Below are 21,778 nucleotides of genomic sequence, written 5' to 3'. Positions count from 1 at the left end.
TCCCATTCTATAACAACGGTTCAGCATGTTCATTGCTGCTGAGCTTGCACGTGGGCGGGCTTTATCTGCTTATGTAACTAAACAAGCGATTATTTGCATATTTTTTTGCTACAGAGTGTAAAATCACTTGAGCATATAAAGACTTGATAAGATCAAAGAACGATACATACACCACATGCAAATGTGTGCATACATATTTATTTAATGCGACGTATTATATATATTGTATATACATATTAATATCACGTCTGGCTTTGACGTCCATTGCTATTTAGATTCATATTTATTTCCTACATTTACCAACGCGAAATGTATCTTGAATTTAATTATCAATATTATAAACTTCCAAGATTAAATTTAATTTTAAATATTTCAAATTAACATTTAACACAATTATAATTCTAGAATTTTTTATCAGATTATAATGAACAGCAAATTATAAATAATATAATTGAAATATATACTGAATTATTTCGAAGCTAATATTCCGTGATGTTGCAAAAGTGATTAAATCGATGTTAAAGCTATCTAACTCTTTATTGATATCAATCATTATTGCATCACGATATTTAATCAATCAGCAATATTTCAATTAAACTTGATATTTTTGTACAATTTTCGAAATATATTTCTGACTTTGTGGTGAAATTGCACAAGTAAATAAAGGGTTAAGCAAAGTTAATCGATGACTTTTGCAAAGGGGTCTGCTTGTCGTCGCCGAATACGGTCCTGGCGACAGACTGGCGGCAGAGGTCGCAACACAAAGAGGATGTTCTCCTCGTCACTAACGATGGGATGAAGTCGCGGTTTCTGTTGGCTTGCCTTATCGCGCGACGCAGTATTCGCGATCATTCGCGATTAACGCGGGCCGCGTGTCGTCGTTCTTATCATCCCTTGTCATTGACGCGATCGACGCGAGTACCTCGCGAAAGGGACGCGACGATCCAGAGTAGCCGGGGAAACGCAGACGTTTTTCCCCGACGGTGGGCGGTGTCAGGTTAGGTTCCTTCTTGAGGGTGAGTCTGATAAATTGTCTCTATAAGCGTCGATTTTTTAATAACGTGGATTAATTCGCGCTGTGTTGTTCGATTAATTTTCTGTTTCCCTCCGAATGTCATAGTAGCGTTTGACGTATCTGTCATTGACAGATAATTAGCTTAACGTGCTGATAAGCAATCTTGGTAGAAAAGATTTGACGTTTCGTCCGATGACAGGCATTGCTTTGTTTATGTTGCGCTTTTTCTGGGGACGGTGTACACTGTCTGCTTCCATTATTTTCCCTTTCTTTAGTGATCTATAAATAGGGGGAGAATTTTTTTTCGAATGAGAATCTCCTTGATCATCAATGAAAACTTGGCTATATCTTTGTATTATCAAGTGAATGAAAGATGTGAATAACAAAAGAAATTCAGTTGCACGTTTATACTGTTTATTATTAAGTTGATATGTATAATTTGTTTAGCAATATTAATATTAATTAAATTAAAATCTCTGTTGAAAACTTGTAATAATTTTGGAGTAATGATATTTCATTATTAAATCATTAAATAATTATAAATTAATTATCACACAATTAACATTTTATTTATATTATATATAATTTACAAATAATTATAAATAAATTGTTACTCAATTAACATTTTATTTATATTATATTATTTCGAATACTTTCTTATTTATTATTTATTAGAAAAATTTATTATTTATTATTTACTAGAAAAAATATTGATCAATCCAATAAATATTTTTGATAAACTCTATTTTTGCAACAATATTTTTGCAAAAAGTATTATATTATTATGTATTACTCATATATATTTTTTGTTATATCACACAATACAAAGATTTAATTTACATTTTAATATTAAATACAAAGAGATTGTTTTCTTTTAATCATTTATTAAGAGCCGTGAAAAGGGCGAGGTTCGCGAAATCCCATAATCCAGAATCGTAATTAGAAATTAATTTTAACAGATGCGAAAATATTTAAAATGTAATGTAAGTTAATATACAACATTAGTTATAATTAATAGTTTTACTCTAATTACAATTATTATCAAAGATACTTTATTTTAAATTTAATAATTGATTGCCTAGTTATTACTCTAATTACAATTATTATCAAAGATAATTAGAGCAATAACTAGGCAGGCAACCAATTGTTAGATTTAAAACGAAATAAATTATTGATTTTTTTAAACACATCTTTTAAGTTAGATATATTTAAGAAATTGATTTAATGTTTTTATTTTCTATTAAACTTTCCGTAAAAATTGTGAAAATAATCCTTTCATTATATACGCGTTCCATACATCATTCGGCCATTTTCTGTGTAATTGCCATATATCTCAAACTATTAGTAAAGTTGAATTCCTTATTCAAATGCTATGAATGCAGTTCGACTTAAATACGATCGTTTAATTTTCACTTCCTATTATCAGAGTCATTTCATAGAAATTTATTGCAATTATTAGATTTGTTTTACACTCAGGAAAACATAATAAGAAATCACTTGATTTGTTTATTTCAAAATAGACCACTGTTTAAAAATACCTTGATATCAGTCGTAAAGTCTGCGAAATTGATTTCATTATTTATAATAAAAATAAAATGCGCTTATACGATATCGTTTTTAAATTCGCATAATTTAAAACACTAAAATGATACGATTATATTGAAAAAAGATGTCATTTAGATTACACAGAGATAAAATAAACTGGGTAATCTGTCGAGATAAATTTAGGCTACAAATATATTATCGTACGAAATACTAAGCCGTCCTCGTTTTGATAGAATAACGAGAAAGCCGCCAAGCTGGCGAGCCTAACGAGCTGCGTGTCGACGATGATGGACGACGAGGAACAAGAGGAACTCCGCTGCACCGGCAGCGACGTCGAGATCGAGGAATACACCGACACCGAGGAGTCACCATATGTCGCTTATCAGGCCGGTGGCGATAAGCTGTTCGATACCGATCGCGAGAACTGGCAGAAGCTCCGCTTCCTGGCCACCCTCGTGTCCGTCGCGATATCAGTAACCGTCCTCGTTATCACGTATCCGCTCTATCTCGAGAGTGTGGCCGTTGTCTCCAGCGCTTACACAGGTAGACGCACAAACACGCACACACATACACGTGCACGTGCTCTAAATAGGTACCGCACATGCTGAATTGATGAGAATTGACCGATCGATTAGGGGATCCCGTAATCCCGGGATTAGAAATCTCGAGCATCGCGACCTAATCTCTCGGGATCGTAGTTACTGCAAACAATTTGTGTATTTATATCCGCGAAAATATTTGCCGTATGCCGTGATCGCATATCATCGTATAACTCTCGCATTTCCAACATTACAGCTCGCGCTGACCTATGTAAATTATCTCCGCGTGAAAAAAAGCAACTGCATCTGTGTATGTGTGTATGTGAGTTATGCGAAACACTCGACCCTACTACCCAATAATAGATGCCGATCTTTGAAGCGAGTCGATGCACATCTATAACAGCTGCTAAAGTAAAATATATTCAAACCGGTTATTTTATTCGGACTTTCAATTTTCTCTTCATGTTTGATATTTGGCTAAAACACGAAAATAGAAATATTTATTCGGTAAACGAAATATATAAAGCTATTTAAACTTGATTGACATCAGACATTTAATCAATTTTCGATAATTAAAAAATCTCGCGATGATTTCTTTTCTCTTCTAATGTCAATGATTTAATTCTTCAACGGTTTGTATCCCGTTTCACAGGACTCCTTTTCACTGCCCTGTGCTCCGCCTGCATTTTGGGGATGGTGTACTTTGTCGCGGATAAAGTGTCGCCGCCACCACCACTGATACCGAACAGCATGCGAGTCAGGATATCCCGCTGCGGTCTGATCAAAATAAGCACTCTATATGCTCTCTCGGGTATCCTAGTCACTCTATCACTCGATCGGAATAGAGTACTATGCCATTTACAAGATCCGATAAAGGGCATTACCCTCGTCTTTTCCCTCGTCTATTACTTCTTCTTTTGTCGGAAAAGTGAGTGTCTTAAAGTCGTTAATCTGTAATATAATTACTGTAGTGAACAAAATAATTTCGCGAAAGAAATTTTATTTCGCAGAAACTTAGCACTATTTAACTGAAAAAGTCAGTATTTAGAAAAATATTTCTGGATATATAATCTTCATTTTAAAAATTTATATGGAAAATATTTATGATATTATATGAAAATGTTATAAAGAGAGATTAAAGATGCGCGTTTTTTATCTTTGAAATTAAAATTTATACAGGGTGTTGAAAAAAAAGGGTCACATATTTTGATAGCAGGTAGTATTGATCAAAACAAGAAGAAAAGGTCTAATTAACATGGGTCCTGGACTAATATCTTCAAAGATACAAGCTATTTTGTTATTTGAGCTCTTTGTCATTTTCTTATTAGTCGTGTCATCTTTAGAATGTAATGAACAAAGGAGTAGGGGAGAGTGGGGTACAATGGGGATATCTTTTTTCTAGGTGCCTTAAAAAATAAAAAATAAACAAAGAGAGATAAAGAAACAATTTTTATTTTAATATGAAATGTAATCATTTATCTTCTTCCATTTTGTTATCATACATTCAGTTTCTTTACTTCAGTTTTTTTATGGAAGATAAATGATTACATTTCGTATTAAAATAAAAATTGTTTCTTTATCTCTCTTTGTTTATTTTTTATTTTTTAAGGCACCTAGAAAAAAGATATCCCCATTGTACCCCACTCTCCCCTACTCCTTTGTTCATTACATTCTAAAGATGACACGACTAATAAGAAAATGACAAAGAGCTCAAATAACAAAATAGCTTGTATCTTTGAAGATATTAGTCCAGGACCCATGTTAATTAGACCTTTTCTTCTTGTTTTGATCAATACTACCTGCTATCAAAATATGTGACCCTTTTTTTTCAACACCCTGTATTTAAATTTCAGATATATTTTAAAGACAAATTTTTTTCTTTTTTCTTTTCGGAGTGAATAATTTTTCTTTTCAATTTTACATTAAGTTTACGAGAGAAATATTGACCGCGAATGTTTTCAGTGATGAGTCTGCAGCGAATATTCTCGAGCACGACCATAATAGTGGGTCTGTTCATAAGCGTCGATTATGGTCTCTGCGACGAATTTCGTTGTCGCGGCCAGGAGGTTTCCTCGCATACAACAGCCGCTACCAGGGGATCTTGGGGTGTCCGGGCAGTTTGGACATTCGTTTATGTGGGCGCCCTTGCCTCCTTCGCCATGTTTTTCACCTTGCTCGAGCGGCATTACACCACCGGGGTAATTTAACATCCTCGGACCTTTTTCGTCAATTGAAATTTATTCGTAGTATTCGTGGGAATTTCAACGATATATACTGTGTCGTGACCCTTATTAAAACTAATCTTCAGGGGATTTCTAACTCTGCGCGATTCTCATCTCCTTCAGCAAGGAGATTAAAAAACAGAATTTAAATTAATTAGACAAAGAGAAATACTTTAATTCCCACGTAAAAGGAGATTATTTACTTACTCGCGAATCATGTTTTAAAGAGGATCACTATCTAATGCAATTTGGAAATTCTATCTCTTTTTTTCTCTTTTTGTTGGAAATTTTTAAACGGATTACATTTTTCATTTGACGGATTAGCTTTCCGCGCGATCAGTGAATTTTCATTTTCCGAACAGCTGGCTGATGAAGTGAGTGACGTTTGCGATCTCTGGCTTTCAGCAACAAAACGTGTGCCACATGTTGACGACGCAGCACAACTCGTTCTTGTACACGGTGTCCCGTTTGGTGTCCTCTCGCGATATTCGCCGTCGTGGATCGGAAGAGGAGGGTGGTCGATTGTTGCACGTGACCGATCCGGATCCCACGATAAAACCAAAAAGCTACCCTAAGCCGCCGGTGATGCAAACTCTCTTTTACATACATGTCATCGCTTTTTTTGCCATCCTGACGTTCTGCTGGCTCGACACTTTGCCCGGCATCGGCAGGGTGAGTGATGCGAAAAGAAATATGTCTTTTATATGCCGATGATAAGTCGGATTTTTCGGATTTTTCGGAGATTTCCATAATAAAAATCTTTTATTTTCGATTTTTTATAAATATATTTTAATTTGAAAACATACTTATGTCATGAAGAAGAACCGATCTTTAAAGCTAACATTTAATATGATTTTCGTACTCTTTAAACTAATTAAGAATTTAAATAATAAATTTAAATTAATTAATATTTTAAATAATAAATTTAAATTTTTTTGGTTTACTGACAAGTTACTTCAAGTTTGTTATGTCATTAATCATTACAATAGAAAAACGTCTGCAACAAACAAAAATAATTATTTTATCTTTTAGAGAAACCTTATAGACAGCTAAATATTCTCTACTTAATTAAATAATTTTTTTAATGGTATTTCAGGGCTTATCGCCTGTAGAATTGTATCGTACTATCGAGCAGGGACTGACGTGCCATTTTAAAGGCGGCAAATTGTGCTCGAACGTGTCCAGCCATGGATGGACTTTTCTATTCGCTTATATCGTCTTCTCGATCTCGATCCTCAACTTCCTGTCCTTATGTGAGAGCGCGGTATTTAGCGTGGCCACCGCAACCGTGTCGCTTCCGTTGTCCGGTATCTGGTGGAGTATTTACAGGATGGACATCGACTTACACGGAGGTAAGTAAATGATGCATGCACTTTATCATAGTTCGAAACTTGTTCCACGATATTTTAATATTGACAAGTTAAAGCTATTCTTGCTTAAATAATAAATAAATCAATTAGGGTTGATAACAATTTATTTTTTGTTTATGAATTTCAAATCTCTGTATATATTTAGGAAATTTAACGTTTAAGTTATAAAAACTTTTTTAATTAATTACAAATTTTCTATTTTTATTTTATCGCATGAGTTTTAAATCTAGGAAGGATTTAATTTTAATATAAAGTGTATTTTCTCTTTTTCTCTTATGTTTTATTACAAAGTCATTTATTATAGTCATGTTTATTTATGACTCTCATAACACATGATGAGTGCATGTAAATATCTCGAGCTTCGCTGTAATACTTGAAAATGAAGTGTACTCGAGCATAGTTCGATTACAAGCCGTTTCTGAAGAGAACCTTGAAATAGGTTCCATCTCCTGGTCGCCAGGAGTAACGGGCGAACTGATCTGCGCCTTGCTCGGTCTTCCCGTTGTGCTGCTGGGTCTCGGTTTGCTCGTCAGATCGCACTTCAGGGACACTCAGCTTCCTTACCAGACCATTCAGCCGCCCGATATTCAGCCGCACGAGCCTTGTCACAGATGAATCTCTCTGTAGCATTTGGTCTGGCCTCGCGATCAAGTCCATACTAACTACGGTGATCCATACAAATGAATTCTGATTGAATTGACGGAACGATGAAAGGAATCGTTGCTTTTACGTCAAATCGATCGGAATGAATAACTTAAATGAGGCAAAGTCCACCGAATAATCGGAATAATAATGTTATTGTTGTACATTTGACAGATATATTTTGTCGACTGTTTTCAGACACTGATGTTTTTCCTTCGATCGCGAGATCAAGAAGGTAAAATCTCGATTCGCATTTACATTTTCGCCAATCGGCATACAAGATTACAAATTCCACCAATGTCAGTTATCTCCGGTTGTGATTTAATTAATTTTTTTTTAATAAGATTATAAAGAAAATAAAATAAAAATATATTAAACTTTAAATTACTAAAGAGATACCAGTATTAAATCGATATTTTTTATTTAAGTAAATAATAATCATTGTTCATACATGTGTGTGTACGTTGATATTATTCAATCGAGATTGAAATCAACGTAGCAAGAATTATAAGATATTACGAAGTCACAAAAAGAATTAAACCAGATTTAACTGACATTGGTGGAAAACGGCCGAAGATTTTTGAACGGCTACATTGTGTTAAATGCAATTTATGCGCGCACGCGTTCGCAGGATTAATTTTTTCAAATGTTGAGAAATGAGATTGCGACGCGCGCGCGTTTTTGTGATAAGAAATAACGCCCATATATCTGTATGTTTCCCTTTTCGTGAAAAAAAAATAAGAATAGTGCGTGGGAAAAGAAGGAGAGAGCGAATGTTTCCTATGTATTTGCCAAACGTAAACGCGCGCGCGCGACGACGTTATAGCCGATTTATATTTTATTTTGATATGACGAGATGTTTTATATATTTTTTCGAACAATTTCAAATTACACGTGTACTGAAAATTGGATTTAGAAAGATAAGAAAGACAAAGTATAAGCGGAAAGTACTTTTTTAGCTGCGAATCTGCGTGCACAGGAACACCTTTAGTTAAGATTGTTGCAATCTTGCTTAGTTTCCAAGCTCGAGCGTGTTCATTATTGGGAAAAGAAGCTAGAAGTGAGATATTACATATTTTAGCGATATATTTTAATTATTCGTTTAATCATTACGAATATTTCTTTTTCATTATTTAACATTTATTTTTCAATAAATTAATTATATGTTTGTTTTTTTAGAAATAAATATAATGATGTTGAAAAAGACGACAAATTGATACGAATATTGCAATTTTTCATTCTAAATTGGAGAAATTATTGAGTTGAATTTGAAATGACATTTGATACTTGCAAATTCCGCTAATAAATTAATCAACTAATTAATCTTTATTAAATTATCTGCAAGAGTTTATTAAACGTAATTAAATAAGTATGAGATATATGAATGTTACGAGAACAGAAAGTGCAGAGATTTCCTTAATGAGGTAGAATCATGGAAAATTGCATTGCGACAGCTTAAATTTTCTAGCGATTCACGACTACATTTCATATTCGAGCCAGCAACACTCGCAGTTCCTGCGCGCGCGGATTGCACGCGATAGCGTAGCGTATTTCGTCCAAACTTGTGAGAAGACAGTACTATATCTGCTGCACAAATTTGCAACATCCACTTTAGTATTTCCTCCACAGTGAGAGGTATTCAAGTGGTAAGCTCGAGTGAGATACGTGCGCACGCGTGCGTATGTGTGTGATATCTCTCCACGACGTTCCACTGATGCGATAGACATTATTCTATCACTAACTTTAGCGCACAAACTATTACGAACTAGTATGTCCTGACCGTGCGCGGTAAATAGCGTTCGCCCTGTAAAATTTCATCGCGGATAAAAGTTTTCAAATCATGTTAACCGCCCGTTTACGCTGTTAAAAATTCCCAGCAAGGCATGTCTTCCGTTCCGTCAATCAGAGTGCCAATTACGTAAGATTACATATTTCTCCAAAGCATCTATAGGTCTTCCCCTTAGAAGAGTATCTTTTTTATAGATATATTGTTTGTTCATATACGTATAATATATACAATTAAAATTTATTATTTATGTATTTATTTACGCTTGGGAATTTTCTACGGATTACTTTTATTTTTGTGAGATTCTTCAGTATTTTATTTCAGATTTTTTGTTACATTTATTTCTTCTATTGCTTCATCTTCCATAAACTGCTATAAATGTAGTACGTTTTATGTTGATGTTTCATTTGAAAAGTATTTATAAATGTCAAATGTTTATAATACAAAAATGTTTTATTTATATATTTCTATGGTTGTAAAAGCGACTTTTATTTTACCATTTTATTTTTATTCTATTATTTATATTTTATCCCATATTATTTTTACTTTCACAAGAACAAAAGTAATCCATGGAGAATTCTTGTAATATAAATACATGGTTTTAATTATACTTATATGTGCACGAGCAAACAGTAAATTTATGAAAAAAGATACTTTATGATCAAATTTTTTTATAATCTTTTGAAATTTTTTTTTTTAAGACCGCAGAACATTTGCTCTTCGTACACTTACGTTTAACTGTTTATTCCGACTTTGTACTCCTCCTTCTCCCCGGAATAAAATCATTAAGTAATCAAACTTCTCTGAAAGAACAAAAAGAAAAATCAAAAGTTCAAAAGCGGCTCAGAGTGATCTCAGAATGAACGAAAAAAATGATTATTCGTGCCAAAACTTACAAGTCTCGAGTGACTCGACTTGAACTAACAATAAGTGTATTCACACGCATTTGCATTACTATTTCGAATAATAATGATAATAACAACAGTAATAATACATAAGTGTCGTTATATATTTGTCGGGTGTCAAAAGTGACACGCGACGTAGTTCGTTGGCAGCGATTACTGAATTTAGGCTGTAAGTTAATTAGACTATAAGTCAGAGAGGAAAATATAAATTAACTTTGTTGGAAGTGTGTCAATATCGTATTCTATATATACATATATATATACATATACTGGAAGGAAAACAGTTATACGTCCACATTTTTTACAATAGCAGTAATAGCGAAGCGTTTTAAAGGAAAGTAACTTATTAACGGTTGACTGAGTGCAACGATAATAAAATTAGGTGCGCCACTCTCTCCGTCTGTTGCAATCTCAGTAGCTTCGCCTATTATAAATCGACTACCGCTGAATGTCGTAGTAGTAGCCTTCTTAATGAAGTTGATTATACTCTTGCGCGTTGTTTAGCATAAAAATAATTAAACTGATTGAAGGCTTTGGCGCAAGAAAAAAGTACATTTTATTATTTTTCAAGGGGTTTCTTTCCTAGAGATCTTAACATTTTTTTTCTAGAAATCTTAACATTCTAACAATCTAACTATCTAATAAATATAACATTGTTTTAATAAAGATGGGCATAAATAATTTTTTATTTGTTGTTTTTAATTTTTAACCGATTGATACTCTTCGCATTATTTTTCGTTTTTTTTTTTTTTTTTAATGTTAGAAGAGATAGTAGTTTTTCATGAAATTTGAACTTAACTCCTCTTATATTGCACCAGAGCTTTCAATTTCAAACGTGTACAAGGACAGATTTCTTCCGCATACACTTTCTACATATATACATATATGTTATATAATATTCTACATATTTGTTAACTCTATTAAATATATAAATATGTGTGTGCGGCGGGTAGTGTAATAGAGACTCGATAATTTATTTATAGACGCCAATATACGCACTTATATAGCATAAAGCCAAGAACTTAGTTGAAGGAATTGAAGTGCAATTTAAAGAATTGTTAGACACGATGTTTTCCCTTTGCCCTTAACCGATTTCACTAACTTTAGTGAAGACTTTAGAAACTTTAATGAAATAATATTTAATTCGTGGCGCATTTTCCCCACACAAAATCAAATATCAAAATGCAATAATCGAGTTATATGTTAACTTCCTTGTTACGCAATAAATAAGCACCTTTTTTCGCACGGTTTCACGTTTCTTTCAAATATCTCAACAAATGTATCTTTACTGAACATTTATTATACGCTGGGTGTGTCTTCCTAATAAAGCATTACGCAAAGTTCCAATCGTCGCGCCTTTAAAGAAAGCAAATATGCGCGATGGTTATTGATAGTACTTATTGAGAGTTTCTCGAATACGGAGACAAATATCATATAAGCAATAGATTAATTATTTCCGTACAATAATTCCGTCATTGGCTGTCAATAAACGCGAAATCGCGGAAATCACATTACATTAATCGCGTACGACTGTTACCGTCTTCTGTGGCTTTATCGAAGTACCTTTAGACATAATCGTGACAATTGCGATCCAGTCAAGATGTTGTGAATTGTGTGTTGAGAATAATATATTATTATAATATATTATTGTATTATTTATTGTCTGCGATAGTTCGCTTGCAGTTTGTTAGAGATGTCAGGTCGCATTATATAATTTTGTGGAAAATGATTTAGGAATGAAAATGCAGTTTCGCTCAAAGTTATGATGCTCATTGCATCGTAGTCTTGAGCGTTTCCGGACACAAACATGATACATTAAATGTATTAATTATACATCTATACATATATATACTTATATAAAAAAAATCATTGTTATATTTTTTATCCTATCCGAAATATATTTCATTCATATTTCAGATCAAAATCAAGCGATAGCGTAATTCTTAATTAATTAAATCTCTTTGCATTTATATCATAGTTATATAACTTTATTGCTTTGTAAAAAATAGATATTTTTGAATACGATTTAATATTGATTTAATCTTGATGAATTTTGTCTTCAGTATTTTGTTAATAGTTTAAAGAAAGATAGTGTAAACAAGCTAGCGTTATTTCCTTTTTTTATAATTATCATATTTTTAACTTATATATTATATATAATTTATTATTATATTTAACTTATTATATATATAATTTATTAATATTATCAAGCCAAATTGGAACCTTATTATTCTTAGTTCAATTAGTTTATTAATATAATTACTATTTAAATAGTTTCATAATATCACACGCTATTTATTTTATTATCATATTGTAAATTTTTCTTACGTAATACTTTTTAATTAAATTATTGTTTCCTTTTTCAAAGCAAATTTCTAAAATTGATTCAATTTTGATATAAAGACAAAACTACTCCGTTTACTCAAAATACAAGCAGAAATCCGATATTATCAAGTTTTGCGAGCGACAAATTTAACTGTCTTGTGTACATTACCTATTCTATCCGACATTTTTTTGCCACCGCGTATATAATCTTCATATCGCGTCTCGGCGAGAATCTCAAAGTTCAGCTTTTCCATGATGCGTTGACTGTATACCGAAGCAGCAACGGCGAACGCCACTTCCGGTCGCACGTGTTCATTGATGATTTTATCGGCTACGCAGACCTGCTTCAGCTTCCTGGTGCGCAATCCGCGCGCGACTTCGAGACTCTTGTTCGTGATTTGTCGGCCGATCCCACGAGCTTGACATCCCGGATCTGTGCCTATATAGAAAATTTCCATGGCACCGCGCGCGTTGTACTTTTGAAAGATGTCTACTCGCGATTCCACCTGATAACATGATTTTTGATAAACGATAAGTTTGTCAAAATTGACTATAAATATTTCGATTAAGCGATTGAAAACATATTGTAATATTCGATTTAATAAAAGGCAGAAACGCGACCTTCACTTACAATTCGTAGATAATTAACACAGATGCACATATGTTTTTTCTAATTATATATTTTACAAAAACTTGTATACGATTTTTTTATATTCAATGAAGAATTATTTAGAGGCATTTTTGATTATTTATTGCAAAACAATGAATACTTTAGACTTTTTAAATTTTAAAGCGTCAAACAAATGCAATTAATGATACGATAAGATAAAGATACTTCGCATAAAAGTTATTTTTTATTTTACTTGAGGCAAATGTAAAGTTCCTTTAAACGAGATGATGTATGCTAGCAGCTTATGAAGATTAATTATTATCACGAAAAAGTAATGATAGCTGCGATATTCTTATCATTATTTATGACGAAAGAATTTAAGATATGAAGAAAAAAGCGCTCGTATTGTTGATTGCAGTGTAAAATGATTTAAGTAACAAACTCACGTCGTCAAGGAACTCAATCAGATCCCGGCACGAGCGATGTTTGATATTATTTTCTATAAAAAGAGCGAAGGAATCCGTTTCTTCCGACTTAGGAGGCGCCTAAAAATATAAATACACATTTCGTGCAAGCTATAATAATTCTCCTCAGTTTTATCCGCTCTTAACTTTAATACGTCCGCAGCATCCGATACATACATCAACTGAAATATGTAATGCTAGTAAAAAAATAATACTCCTGATTTTGAAAATTTCTAATATACTATATCGCAATTTTTAATTATTAAAGAAAGTATCAGTGCGTGAATTGTTTATTAATTAATATATCAATATATGATAAAGTATGCAAAGATATCGAGGATGAATCATTGATTATTTAAAGAATATCGCGAAATATTCAATAATGCACGACTCTGGTCTAACGTCAATCTTCAATGTAACGCTATGTATATACTATACTTGTAACTTGTTGAATGCCACAGCGACAACACGGTCCGATCGATCGACCGCGATCACCGTGCATCCGTCCTTAATGACTTCTCTGAAGACCAGTTGCATCTCTTCAGGTGCACCGGGATCCTCGAACATTCCCACGCCGATCGCGATGCACTCCTGGCGCATCGATTGCCATTGCACAGTCAGGGCGTCCTCGATCCGGTCCTTGCTGAGGATCCTGAATTCGATGGCCCCGGTGCGATCGGTCCCGAGACAGACGGGCATAGTTGATCTGAGCTTTGCCTGGAAGAAACGCTATAGCTATCGCTATAGCTGATCGATACGAAAGCGCGAGTTTATACTTGTCTTGCGCATCCCGTTTCTCCGATTTTTCTAATAAGATTTCGCGTTGTGTTGGATCCGACGACAATTTTATTGAGCGTAAATTTTTTTGCACTATAAATGTTTACACTCAATTGGCTGAATACGATGACCACTATATAAAGAATACTTTCAAAAATATTTAAAAACCCATTTTTCGCGTTTCTTTTTTTAATTATAAAAAAATTCCATTAATTTCATGAAATTTGTCTCTCGGAGCACACACAGGTATCTTATGTCACATAAATTATAAATATATTTATAATTTTTAGAGATATTTTCTTCCTTAAATTATAATTTTAATCGACGAAAACAGACGAGACTTCATTTTCAAGCACCAAACCAACCAAACGAGATATGTCTGTACTTCATATCTTGCTGTCTTCTACCTAATTAATTCACGAACAATGTCTACTGCCAGCAGAGTGCGGGCATGTTCTTTGTAGAATAATCGGAATAAAAATTCTATCAAGTTCTCGATTACAGTATGTTTCGCAGATACTATATTGTAGCAATATGATAACTAATCACGCGATTTTTATGCGTAATCATTGTAAAGCATTATGTTGAGCAATATTTTCTTACGTTATCGTTATTTTAATTACTTTATTATAGTAGGAGCAGATTTGCATCTCTCTCTCTCTCGCTTTTTCAAGTTCGTAAACAATATTCAAATTTACTAAATCTTTATATAATCTATAATTTTATTTCATTTAATAATTATAATATTCAATATATATATAATTATATATAATATTTTATCGAAGATTAATTTATTAATTATGTAAAATATTCGATATAATATTTATATTAATATATTAATTGCACAGAGAAAAAAATTGTAGATTATATAATTGATATGTCCAATATTTAATACTTATTTAGTAAAAGTTACTTATTAAATACTTATTTAGTAAAAGAGAGATATGAGAAAAAAAAGTCACAAAATTATCGAAAAAAAAAAATTTATAAATATTTGATTTTTTCTTTTAAATCATATTTGATCCCTCGCAACATCGCATAACTTCATAAAACTGACGCTTGATTCAGACAAATAACGATAAAAATAGCCTTCATATTAACACATTATGTAATTTTCGAGGGGTAAACCGCTGAGGGCATTGCGGTGTACAGATTTGAGGCATTACTGGGCATTGCTTCGGCATTACTTGGGCATTATTAGGTTTTATTGAAGTATTAATGCGTATTATAGACATTATTAAAGTATTAAGTCTTTTTTTCCAAATAATAATTTTAAATTTATTAAAATTTAAATTATTAAATTTTAAAAATTTAGCAGTAATGTCCAGGAATTGGGCATTAGTAGGCATTAGTGTACATAATTTTGATCAGCAGTTTACCCCTCGGTAATTTTAAAAATATGTTACTAATCCTACAACTAATCTTTATTGTCATCGCGTGCATGAGATCTTTTAGTCTAATATATTTTTCCTCTTCGCAATTGACTATATTTCTATTATGTGTGATGTCATAGAATATCTCTTTTGAACATTATTCTATCATGACATTGTCGTTATTACGTATTCAAATAACATCAATGCGCAATCAATTTGTCCTCTATAATGTATTTACATGTATTTGCATGCAACTGTAATATATTTTATAGCATAGTTAAATATGTTCCATATATTATAGAATACAACATATTTTTTGATTGCATAGAACATTATTTTTTCTTAATATGCAATTATTCTAATTCTTATATATATTACAAAAAATTCTATTTCTTTCTCTAGAAAATTTTTTTTAATCGCATATATAAGTTGTTTACGAAGTCGGATATAAAATATTTTTTTTAAATAACAGATTAAAAAATATTATGAATTTTACATAAAAATTCCTTCAAATCTAATAATTCATATATTAATTTTTTATCTGAAAATTCTTAATTTAAAAATAAATTATTTTTCCTTGAGTGAAAAATATTAAGATTGATAAGAAAAATAATTGATGTATAAAATTAAACATAATAATGCGATTTTATATACGTCGATATATTAAATAGATTACAAACACCTGATCAGACATTTAATTAACTTTTCAGCACTTAAAAAAGAATTATCTCTACCTCACACTCCAATATCGGTTTTTTAATATCTTACTGCAAGACATCTTTTGAACAAACAACGTTCCGAAGATAAATCGTCCATTGGCTTCTCATGCATTCTAAAGATACAGATAAATGACCTGTATGCTTTTCTACGTTTTCTACCGTATAACTTTGAAGTCTTGTATCAAATTTACTATGCAAAAAATGAAATTATATTGCATATAAACATATAAATGCATAAATAAATGCATATTATTATTATATGTTTATATATTATATTATATATAACTTTTTTTAAATGTGTGAGATGAAAATCAGAGATGGTAAAAAGAAGATAGATCTATACAATGTAAAGACATTAACAAAATCACAAATTTTGTGTACAGAAACGACAAAATTGCACGAATTATCGACTATGTCTATGCGAGTCTTTTGGCCACCAAAACGCACTTTTGATGTTCCTTGTTTACTTTTTCACTGTACTTCTTACCGTTGAATTCGAATTCGTCGTAGGAAACTTCTATCAACTGATCGAAGTGGAGTTTTATGGCAATTCGTTGCGAGTAATTGGACGTCATGATCGCGGAAGTCAAGGTTGGTATCTTGTCAGCGTTTGACAAATCGTCACTGCCATGTATCGTGACAGGTGTCCTCACATTTTTACCGCGTCTTAATTCTTTGCCGAGCTCTAATGATGAAGTGACTAGCAATTCACCTATTCGTCGTTTTCCGTAGGCGGGATGTGTCGCCAGAAACATGATTTCAAGGATGCAATTGACATTGTAATGTTTGAAAAGATTTATTCTCGAGTCTATGTCTATCATAAAGTCCACCAAAGCCTTGGATGATTTATATCGACAGTTGTCGCTGAAACGCTCAAAGTAACTCTTCTCCGAGCTGCTGTCGGGTACCTGGGAAATCGAAAAACATATTACTCAAGGTACACGTATTAAATAATTTTGCATTGCAAAGTTTTATACTATTAAAAATTAAATCAAAACTAAAATGAAATATAATAAAATGTAATTAAAAAAATTTAAATTTTTTAAATTAATATTTTATATTAAAGAAGTTCGAAAATATAAGATAGAATGTTCGCTCACTTGAATTTTGTTGAAGCTGACGCCAACAACCTCGTTGCTGGTGATATCGATAGCCACTACACTGACGCCATCCTTAGCCGCGTTCAAACAAAGTTCTTCGAGTTCTTCGGATGCTCCTGGTTCCAAATTTATGTCTACGGCTTTTGACACAGTCTCATTGACGAAGAAGCTCTCTCTTAACACTTTCAGAGCACCCTCCAAGGTTTCATCTGTTAAGGATTCGAATTCTATGCGACCATCCTCCGTCGAGCCCCAAGGCCGATAAGAGGGCATTCTTTTGCGTGTTTTGCTGGAAAATAAACATTATCTTAATCGTATGTAAAGATTGTTTCGAAAGACGAGAGAGAAACTCATCAAAATTAGATAACTAAATTATTTTAAAAAATTGATGAGGTATATCATCATATTATCTTAGTATTAAATTAAACAATTTTGTACCTATTTTCTCAATGTCACTACTAATTCTTCGTTGTATTTTTAGAAACGAACAATTTCAAGGACATAATACATAATTGTTTACACATATACACGTCTACAACTAATAGTTAAAAAATTGCTTATACACATACCGCTTACAATTAATAGCTAAAAGTATTGTTCGTGCGAATAAGAAATATCATAATTTTTCAGAAATATTGTCTATATTTTTGAATGGCAGGAGAAATGACGTGTTCCTGTCGCAATTCAATTGTGCATACTTATTACATGGCAATCAATGCTCACAGATGGATATAATAATAATTCTCATAATCTTGTCATAATAAGGACTGCATAGATATCTGTGTTTCGTAAAAAATGATAAAATCCAAAATATTTCAATAAAATTTTCATATATATATATATATATATATATATATATATATATATTATATATATTACATTTAATTTTTACATATTTTCATATATAATTTTCATACATTATTATATATAATTTTTATATTTTTATATTTTAATGTTTTGTTTAAGTTTATAACAAGTAAACTTATAAAATAATATTGGAAAATATATAAGTACGATTAGAAAATAATTTAAGAATTTGTTCTATTATTTTTATTGGTGCCACTTGATAATTAATACTAAAGAAATACAAAAATGTTAAAAGAGATGTTATAAAAATTAAAAGTCATTTTAAAATTGTCAATAATACTCGAGATAATACCTCATGTTTGAAGAGATCTTAGCACGATGACTGTTCGTTGTATACTGAACAGCTATCCGCGATAAATGTGCTTATGAAATACAGTTTATTACAGCGCTGTACTTATCTTGGGAACCTGACCGTAATGCTTTATTAAATTTCGGAAGTACATGATATGGATAGATGCATAAAAACGAGCATGTACTAAATTATAACGAAATTTATTATTTAACAGTAATTTAATGATCAATATAAAAGAATGCACAAATATACAAGTAGTTTTTCAGATAATGATTTTGCGTATAAAAGAGTAAACATTTATATATGTCGTATCTACAACTGCTATTGCTTTGTTGTTTTTAATCTAATTACTGTCATTGTAATTATTGTTATTTTATGACAGAATTAAAAAAAAATTTCTTACTCTTTCTTGATACATATTTGTATATATGATTTTTTTATTTTTTTATTTTTATTATCCATTTTTTATATCTATACGTGTACATATTCAATATATATCTTATTTAAAAAGTATTTAAAAAATGTGTTTTTTTTTGTAATAATGTTATTGAAAAGAGAGGTCTTCAATGCGCTCGTAAATAAGTACAGTCCTGATAATTGATACTGTATTTTACACATACATTGATAGCGCGCAAACATATGCAAGTTACAATATGTGACACAGTAACATTCACTGTTGAAAAGGTCGGACTTTATCGATGTTTCTCTGCACACGTATTTATGTAATGTTTATTTTTATAGCAACGCTAATTATCATTGAGCGAACATTGACTCCAATTAAATGAATATACATAATCGTTGATTGCAACAAGAATACTGATTTGTTTTCGACTAGTTTGATAGAATTATTTGCTTCTTTTCAGTGACATGACGTGAGCTTTTGAAAAGTAATTAGACACGCAAGCGAAGTATCATCTTTAAACTTAATTGGAGTATTATATATTTCGTAACAGCACTATCGATATATACGAACAAAATACATTTAAGAATGCGCAGAAAGAAAAAAAACGTATACCCGTATTCGTATAATGTATAAATGCATTACATTAATAATAATGTTATTTGATACCAAATGTACCAAAAATGTTTGATTAAATTTTACTATCGTATCGCATATCAATGAAAAAAATATCATGCGAATATACGTCAGCGAATATATTTTTCCATATTGACCATTTTCCAAATTGTATTTTTAATATTTTTAATGTCAGCGGAAAGCATGAATATTTTTTATAATTATTTGGATACGAAGACGGATATTCATTTTAGTTTGTCTTGTTAGCAATAAATATCTAATAAATCTCTCTTTTTATCTTTTTCTCTATTAACTTTTTCATTTTAAAATCGATACTTGTAATTGAAAAGAGACTATTTTTTTTTAACTCAAGAAGAGAAGACATTTACAGATTTATTCGCATTTTATTAATTTAGTAGAATACACTGGTAAAATTTAACCAGATATTTTAAGAATACTTTGCAATATTTATTCGTAAAAAATAGGAACAAAATTTTATTTACATTTTTTTAACATCCTTTTCTATTTAATAAAATTCTATTTAATAAAATTCGTTAAATTCTGATTATAAGTGAGTGCGATATAATTGCGACTATCAATATTAAATGCACAATGAGAACAGGAAAAAAAACATCACAAAAGCAGAATCATCGTATCATATATGAGTCAATAATTGTGCAAGGCCGCAAGAGAAGCAAAAATATATGATGGATATATTTAGAATCACACGTCGTGAGACGAATCGTGGCGAGTTGTCTCGGTCATCATTCGCGATTCTCGCACCGTTTTTTGAAAAATTAATCTTTCACAGATCATCGTATGATCGTGTTTTATTACACGTATATAAATAACTTGCGAGTGGTAAAATCTTTTTTAGCAATCAAAGATTTAACATAAAAGGGTGATTCTGTAAGAGTGCCTCAAGTTGCCTGAATCCTTCTAATAAATTGTGTAAAGTGACTATTGCAATCCTTGCATAATAATGTATGTTTGTTCAGATTTTCCGAAATATTTCTCGCCGATTTCCACTAATAAACAAAAGCGGAAAACTATATAGCTTTTGTTACACTTAGCACAGTAACACGAGCATATCTTTCCTCTGTTCTCTCCGTCATTGTTTGACTATTTGAAATACATAAAGCTCTCTCTACCGCGGATGAGGAACTGATTCCACTCGAGAAGTCGCACGTAGAGAGAACGGGATTATAAAATCAGTATCCGGTTTAAGTTCTCGGGTTTCGACTCGACACAGAAAATATGCTCGCATTACGAAACGATAGTGTTGCGTGAAACGGTATCATCGATAAATTTCACATATCGTATCGATACCCGAGTTAGAAACGAGACAAGAATCGATGCCATCGTGCGAGTTGACAACAGGAAAAAAAACTTACCATCCTATATTATATCAACTCTTGAAAATGAATACTATTTTTTATAAAAAAATGTTTATAGATCTTTATCTTTTTATCTTTATATCTATAAATATAAAATATTCCAATTTATTTATTTAAAAATCTCGCGTGAATATTTTAACATAAAATATTAATAAATGACAATAATGTGTTGATTTCATGAATTAAAAGAGTGAAATTTATACAGCAAGCAAATTCTAACTCAATAATTCTTCAACAGAATTTTTACAAAAGATATTAATTACAAAATATTAATTTTTTTCTTAATTATTAATGTTTATATATTATAATTCATTTTTATTGTATTAGGTTAATTGTTTTATTATACGGAAATAAATGACACATTTTAAAGAATGAGTTTTATATAAAATTAAAATGTGAAAAATAATACGCAATATTTCATTTATTACTATTATTTCTTATTAACAAGAATAAAGAATTTGAATTACTTACGAGATGGTAGATGGAAAAAGTCGAAAATGCGAAAATCGTTTCGCTGGTTTGGTACGGACTGTTACTTTTGTAAGACTGTTACTTTCTCGGTGAGATACCTCTCTTATAACAATACTAATATATCTTTCTGTAACTACGCCGTTTATTTATTAATTATTATCGGGGAATTCACCGTCTTGTTTAAATATTTGCGGGATTTTCAATTTCGCGATGTGCAACCCTGGCGAAAATAAATATCGAAGCGTAAGTCGAATGTAAGGAAAGAGTAACAGAAGTGTAAACGAAGCTTCTAGGAGGCGTAAATTGAAACAACGAAAAATGAAGCGTTAACACTTCGTTTATGT

General features: G+C 31.5%; 3 protein-coding genes across 13 annotated transcripts in view; 1 reads left to right on the top strand and 2 right to left on the bottom strand.

Moving 5' to 3' along the window:
* Positions 1-11,925, top strand: part of LOC145965402 (uncharacterized) — a 120,188-nt gene extending 108,263 nt beyond the window's left edge. For 2 of the 5 annotated variants that reach the window (XM_083088925.1, XM_083088924.1), the window contains exons 2-7: positions 2,794-3,103; positions 3,752-4,027; positions 5,062-5,297; positions 5,727-5,993; positions 6,418-6,673; positions 7,131-11,925. In XM_083088925.1, the coding sequence (XP_082945051.1) occupies positions 2,845-3,103; positions 3,752-4,027; positions 5,062-5,297; positions 5,727-5,993; positions 6,418-6,673; positions 7,131-7,306 (1,470 nt within the window). In that variant the 5' untranslated portion in view covers positions 2,794-2,844 and the 3' untranslated portion in view covers positions 7,307-11,925. Of the gene's footprint in view, positions 1-751; positions 1,017-2,793; positions 3,104-3,751; positions 4,028-5,061; positions 5,298-5,726; positions 5,994-6,417; positions 6,674-7,130 lie in introns of those variants that run through there. The other 3 variants (XM_083088922.1, XM_083088921.1, XM_083088923.1) reach the window with 2 other exon arrangements.
* LOC145965405 (arylalkylamine N-acetyltransferase 1) lies at positions 10,248-14,771 on the bottom strand. Of its 2 annotated transcripts, none has more exons than XM_083088935.1 (4): positions 14,200-14,771; positions 13,862-14,140; positions 13,406-13,504; positions 10,248-12,855 (listed from the first exon to the last, which is right to left on the bottom strand). In XM_083088935.1, exons 2-4 carry the CDS (start codon positions 14,120-14,122, stop codon positions 12,475-12,477), a joined length of 741 nt encoding a protein of 246 aa, XP_082945061.1. In that variant the 5' UTR covers positions 14,123-14,140; positions 14,200-14,771; the 3' UTR covers positions 10,248-12,474. The 2 variants fall into 2 exon arrangements, with proteins under 2 accessions (XP_082945061.1, XP_082945062.1); XM_083088936.1 differs by having other exon boundaries at positions 14,608-14,771.
* A 133-nt stretch (positions 14,772-14,904) lies between these two features.
* LOC145965404 (uncharacterized) lies at positions 14,905-21,684 on the bottom strand. Of its 6 annotated transcripts, none has more exons than XM_083088929.1 (3): positions 21,435-21,684; positions 17,393-17,681; positions 14,905-17,200 (listed from the first exon to the last, which is right to left on the bottom strand). In XM_083088929.1, exons 2-3 carry the CDS (start codon positions 17,663-17,665, stop codon positions 16,709-16,711), a joined length of 765 nt encoding a protein of 254 aa, XP_082945055.1. In that variant the 5' UTR covers positions 17,666-17,681; positions 21,435-21,684; the 3' UTR covers positions 14,905-16,708. The 6 variants fall into 6 exon arrangements, with proteins under 6 accessions (XP_082945055.1, XP_082945060.1, XP_082945059.1 ...); XM_083088934.1 differs by lacking the exon at positions 21,435-21,684 and adding an exon at positions 20,718-20,803; XM_083088933.1 differs by lacking the exon at positions 21,435-21,684 and adding an exon at positions 20,634-20,702.
* Positions 21,685-21,778: the final 94 nt, after the last annotated feature.

This window comes from Camponotus vicinus, unplaced genomic scaffold, assembly GCF_025532165.1.
Source record: "Camponotus vicinus isolate PSW18456_S1 unplaced genomic scaffold, iyCamVici1.0 SCAF_14, whole genome shotgun sequence".
Taxonomy (NCBI): Eukaryota; Metazoa; Arthropoda; class Insecta; order Hymenoptera; family Formicidae; genus Camponotus; species Camponotus vicinus.
This window is presented reverse-complemented; position numbering and strand designations above follow the sequence as displayed.

What these genes read in the sequence shown, in the direction of transcription:
- LOC145965405 (XM_083088935.1), bottom strand. Translation starts at nt 14,122, where the DNA reads ATGCCCGTCTGTCTCGGGACCGATCGCACCGGGGCCATCGAATTCAGG. An exon ending in TGGCATTCAACAAGTTACAA is followed by an intron (nt 13,505 to 13,861) that starts GTATAGTATATA and finishes TTATATTTTTAG; the next exon opens with GCGCCTCCTAAGTCGGAAGA. An exon ending in TGATTGAGTTCCTTGACGAC is followed by an intron (nt 12,856 to 13,405) that starts GTGAGTTTGTTA and finishes TCATGTTATCAG; the next exon opens with GTGGAATCGCGAGTAGACAT.
- LOC145965404 (XM_083088928.1), bottom strand. An exon ending in TCAGCTTCAACAAAATTCAA is followed by an intron (nt 17,201 to 17,392) that starts GTGAGCGAACAT and finishes TCGATTTCCCAG; the next exon opens with GTACCCGACAGCAGCTCGGA.